At 47.5% G+C, this 5,392-nt stretch overlaps 1 protein-coding gene across 2 annotated transcripts in view; it reads left to right on the top strand.

The window, feature by feature from the left end:
• Window positions 1–142: 142 nt before the first annotated feature.
• XPNPEP1 (X-prolyl aminopeptidase 1) overlaps window positions 143–5,392 on the top strand; it is a 32,185-nt gene continuing 26,935 nt past the window's right edge. The window contains exons 1-3 of one of the 2 annotated variants that reach the window (XM_017735178.1): window positions 143–165; window positions 1,495–1,588; window positions 4,220–4,350. In XM_017735178.1, coding sequence (XP_017590667.1) covers window positions 4,234–4,350 — 117 coding nt within the window. In that variant the 5' untranslated portion in view covers window positions 143–165; window positions 1,495–1,588; window positions 4,220–4,233. The remainder of the gene's footprint in view (window positions 166–1,494; window positions 1,589–4,219; window positions 4,351–5,392) is intronic. The other variant, XM_008634404.2, reaches the window with a different exon arrangement.

Below are 5,392 nucleotides of genomic sequence, written 5' to 3'. Positions count from 1 at the left end.
GGTCTGCAGGCCCAGCCTGGGCACCCAGGCCCTGCAGGGGATCCAGCACTGACAGCCGGGCCCAGCCGGGGTGGCCAGGCCCAGGAGGCTCCGTCGGTCCTGTGGAGGGCTGGGGGAGGTTTTTGGCCCAGGTGGGCAGGAGCATCTCACTTACGAGGAGATACGGTGAGAGCTGGGCCTGTTCAGTCTGGAGAAGACTGAGAGGGGATCTCATCAATGCATATAAGTATTTTAAAGGCGGGTGCAAGAGGATGGTACCAGGCCCTTTTTGGTGGTGCTCAGTGACAGGACGAGGAACAATGGTCATAAACTAAAACACAAGAAGTTCCACCTCGACGTGAGGAAGAACTTCTTTACGTTGAGGGTAGCAGAGCGCTGAACAGGCTGCCCAGGGATGCCTCGGTGTCTCCTTCCCTGGAGATATTCAAAACCCACCTGGATGTGTTCCTGTGTCACCTGCTCCAGGTGACCCTGCTTTGGCAGGGGGTTGGACTGGACCAGAGGTCCTTTCCAACCCTAACAATTCTGCCATTCTGTTTGGTGAATTTGGGGTGCTGCAGATAATGTGGAGAGGGGACAAGCAATGGGTCTTGTGCCTTAATGTGTGGTTGCTTGGTCAGTGAGTGCTTGGGCTGCCCTGTGTGCAGCCAGTCCAGGCCAGAGAGGTCTGGCTTTGAGGTGGTGCTGCTGGCTCCTGACTATGCAAGCTACTGTGCTTATTTTGAGCAAGAGTATTCATTAAAGAGAAAGCGGAGAGGAAATTATCACAAGGATGAGCATATCTGAAGAAAGCATGACATAAACACTCAGGGTGGTCTGATACAGCAGCCAAAGGCACACTCAGCTGTAGCCAGACCTCCTGGCCTTGCCTCCCTTCCCCACTGTGGCACTGACACATACCCTGATACAGTGGGCCTGGTGGCCCTGGCCGTCGCTGGCGCCTGTGCTGCAGCAGCCCATCACTATGTGTGCGTGTGGGAGGCAGGAGGACGTGTCTGGTTCCTCTGGCAGCATTTTCGTGGTTGCTCTTTGTCCCATGTGTCTGATGGAGATGCTGTCCAGGCAGGATCTGGTCTGGGCTCTTGGAGAACTGCCTCCTGCAGTCTGAGTGAGGTGTAGATAATATATGTCTAGACAGTGACAGATTTTGGGATCCAGCTCTGACTCTCGTCATGCTACAGTGATACTTTGCATGTTACTCCTGCTCTGCCTTAATTTCCCCATCTGTGAAATGAGTGGCCTCTGACAGAATGACTGAGAAAACAAATTGGCATAAACCAGCACACACTTGCAAGATTTAATCATAAATCTTGACCAGCAAATGCCTGGCCCTTGACGTTCCCTGTTCCCTCATGGTTCACCCTCCATGGGTCTCTAATCTTACCACCAAGAATGCAGTGTTAATGCATTTTCATCTTATTGCTGGGGGATGAGAATGTTTTATGGGAGGGCAAAGTTTGTTGGCCACTTCAGTTTTGCCCTTTGCTTTCTCAGGCACAGTGGAGCTTATGAAGGCCGAGCAAAGAGCTGGATGGTATTTTGTGTGAGCAGAGACAAGTGGCATCCAGACGTGGGGAACTGCAGACAGGTAACAAGGGAGCATGATACCTTTGAAAAAGATAGGGCAGGAAATGGGACTGGTTCTTGTAGTGCTACAGCCACTGCCTTAATTTCAGCTGTGTTTGGTTTTAATCACTGGACTGATTAAATAGTGATAGAAATAATGACAGATAAACTGTTTTAACTTTGTAGAGGCTTGTAATTAAGATTTATAGGGGTGACCAGAGTAAATGACTACCAAATATCTCTGAGAAAACAGCTTCTATTTCTCTGGAAACTGAAGACAATTTTTATTGTAAAACTCGTGCAGGATATTTTGAAAGCCATTTCTTATAATGTGGGGGTTATCCAAAATAGAAGCCCTTAATATGGGTGTTGTTGCTAATCTACCTTAGTTGTGTTTTTAATATTGCAAGCAAATCTTTCAACAGTGAGAGTACTTCTTAATTTTTTTTTTTTTTGTCCTTGAGAGAATCTCCTCTTGCTAAGAAAACCATGGCTTGTCAGCAAGGAGCTTTATTAAAAGGCAAAGCCTTGTCATGCCTTGCCTATTTATATGAGACTTTTAGACTCCTGGAGACAAAGCACAGGCCAAGAAAGGAAACTGTGTCCTTATGAGTTTGTAGAAAGAGATTCTTTTCTGCTGGCTAGTCACTATGTCGTTGCTCTCTCTCTTTTGTGTTTCACTCTATCTGAACATAAATCAGCAGCAATGTTATAGAGTGTTACAGCAGCTCTCTGTGGAGGACAAACAGAAACAATCACAGTATTATAAAGCTCAGGGTAGCCTGCAAACACTGTATAAAACAATGAAATTTGTCCTGGAAATAAGTCTGAGGTGTAATCCCCAGCAAAGGGACAAGTTACCAATTTGAGGATATAGTGTATGGTGCCTTTTGAGCTTGATTTGTTTATTGTGGTCTGGGTTTTAAAAGACAGTGTACCTGTGGGCAGAGTCAATCTCACACAAGTCTGGGGTGCTTTAAACTTCCTATGATGAGACATGTGAATGATGGTCTTGGGTTTTTTACACCTGAATGCATCAGATCTTGGTTCAGTTCCTGACTTGGTCACAGTACTGCTGCGTGACCTTGGTCAAATCATATCTTGTGAAATGGAGGCAGCTTTTCTGCCTTCCTGTTTAGATGGCAAACATCACAGGGCAGGGACTGTGCCTTATTGTCTTTTGCCATAAGACCGTAATGTCATGTGGGACTCCTGGTAGCTACTGAGGTGTAAATAGAATAAGTGCCTGGATAAGCAAAAAATGTTTGAGACTTGCATGCTGTTTGCTTCTCCCATCTATGACCTGTTTGTAGACATGGCTGTGAAATGAGCTGTGAAATTAACTGGTCAGAATGAAATACTTCATAGCATGGCCTTCAAGCAGCACATCACCTACCCACCTTGCCCTGGAAAGTGACAGGATTAAAGTTATAAGAGTTCTTAAAACTGTGAAAGGAGTGGGGAGAAAACCGGGAAGGGGATTATCCCACATTGGGTACCCTTTGGAGATGGGAGTGAAGAAGAAGATGGACAACTTCTGAAAAGGTTCAGGCTTCTTGATTTTCATAGTTATTCTTGCCAGGCATCCTCTGCAGCCAGCACGTGCCTCCCACTGCAGCTGTCTCTTGTGCCAGCACAGAAGCAGGGCCTGGTGCATCGCTGTGCCGGGTGCTCACAGCGGGCGCTGGCTGGTGAGGGTTTTGGGGGAGCACATTGAGAGGCTGGTGTTCACATTGCAGAAACACAGCCAGGGAGGTTGACTCGCCTGTGCCCTTGTTTTGCCCTCTGATCTGCTGTGTGCTATCCAGGCGGTGCCCCAACCCTGCTTGACACCAGCTGAGATCTGCAGAGCATTTGCCAAAGGTCTTTAGAAAACATTCCCAAAGCATCCTCAGTTGTCCTCTGGCAGTCACTTGTGAGAGCTCAATGGGCTGTTCCTCCTGTTACAGTTGTGTTCTTCCTAGGTGAACTAGCATGCAGCCCTGAGGTAAATGTGGCCAGTGAATGCATCCCTCTGAATGTCCTTGGGAGCAGATTTCTTTTGTCTGAGTTCATTCAGTCACCAGGTCACCATGAAACTCTCGGCTACAGTAAAACTTCTAAAAATTGCATTTATAATTGGTCCATTTCTGAGTTCCTGACGTGCATGTCTTCCTCTCCCAGCAGCCTGTGCTCCTGTGGTGTATAAGCCACACCATCTGTGGCCCTAGAGAGAAAAGACTGAAAGTTTCTCTCAGTGCACTTCACAGGTGGGGCTGGTTCTGATGTGTGGGTACTTGGGACCATTCATATCCCATTCCAAGACCTTTCCTGGCTGTCATAGGGTATGCCTGAGGTGCTTTGGTTCCTGCTGCTGTCCACATGCAAAAAGGGGTTGACCAGTATGTTAAGCTTTCATGTATCACTACAGGGCATGCCATCCATCATTGGGTGGGAAAAATCCTTTCCAGGACAGGCCAGCTTTGATTCTCTGGCCTTAACCTGATTTCTTTTTCTCAAGGAATATGAATGAAGGGACAAGATAGGTCTGACAGGGATGATGTTGGCACAGTTGTCCAAGGGGAGTTTCCAGTGGGGATAGCCTCCTCCAGCCTGTGCATGTGAGTGACCTGGGATGGCTAGAGAAACACTGAAGTTTCATGCTTTGTTTTAGTTGCAGGTAGGAAGATGAGTCCAAAAATTACAACAGAGCTGCTGAAGCAACTGCGGCAGGGGATGAAGAATTCCAAGTATGTCCAGGAGCCTGTCCAAGCCTACATAGTGCCCTCTGGAGATGCCCACCAGGTATGGATGGATGCATTATGGGAATGGTCACACTTTCCTTCCCTGCAAAAAATAAAAGCCGGTGTAACTAAAATCATCCTTTGTTCACTCGCTTTAATGGTGCTAGCATAAAATTCTGGGTAACCTGAGAAATATCAGATTGGAAAGCATTTCTGGGGTCTGTTCGGGAGACTGAGGTTTTTATCTTCTTGTAACAAATCAAAGTGCATGTTCCACCAACTGCTTTTCATCAGATTGTGTTCAGGGAGCTTACACTGCAGAAAAGGGATCTTGCCAGGGCACTTGCTGTGCCCATGCTGGCTATTGGGAAGATGGGGTTTACTCGAGGTGGAACAGGCCTTATCTGGGCTTGACTTTCCCCAGTAGCACCTCCTGATCAATACATACTCTCAAGCAAGGTAGCAAAGGTTTAGTTGCAGAGCTTTCTCTTTGCTTCATTCATTTCTTGGTGGAATTTGTTGCCTTATGCTAGACCCTTTCAGATCCCACAAGGAGGAGTCTTTGGAGGGGCAGGGAAGGAACAGGCCACAGTGACACTTCCCTTTCCATGCTGCTCTGCATCATGTTCTATGCACCAAAGACAGGAGGGAAGTCTGGCCCCAGGGTGGTAACCCATGACAGTAATTGTGCTGCTTCCACTGTTAGAATTTTGTAGTCCGTGACATAAATTTTAAATTGCTCAACTGCCTTTTACCTCCCCTGCTTGCTCATGTGCATGTTTCACTCTTCTATTCACTCTGTTAGGAGACCCAAGAACTGCTGAGGGTTTTTCCTTCCTCAGCCATTTTCAGGAAACAAAAGACCTGAAGCTTTACTGGCTCACACCCAAAGCTCCCTTTTACCCCAGGGTGCACAAGAGCAAAATGCAACTGAATCAGAACCTTTGCCCTTGACTTGGCACTGGGGTGAGCCAGGTCCGGACTTGCCTGTGCCCTGGGACCATATGTGCAGCATCGTGTTTCCTCATAGGGAGGTCCAAACTTGGGCAGGTAGGGGGAAGGCGTTTTCTGCAGCTGCTATTGTCTGCTGCATTACTCGCCGC

This window comes from Corvus brachyrhynchos, unplaced genomic scaffold, assembly GCF_000691975.1.
Source record: "Corvus brachyrhynchos isolate BGI_N302 unplaced genomic scaffold, ASM69197v1 scaffold705, whole genome shotgun sequence".
NCBI classification, from domain to species: domain Eukaryota; kingdom Metazoa; phylum Chordata; class Aves; order Passeriformes; family Corvidae; genus Corvus; species Corvus brachyrhynchos.
Note: the sequence above shows the minus strand (reverse complement) of the source record. Positions and strands in the feature narration are given on the sequence as shown.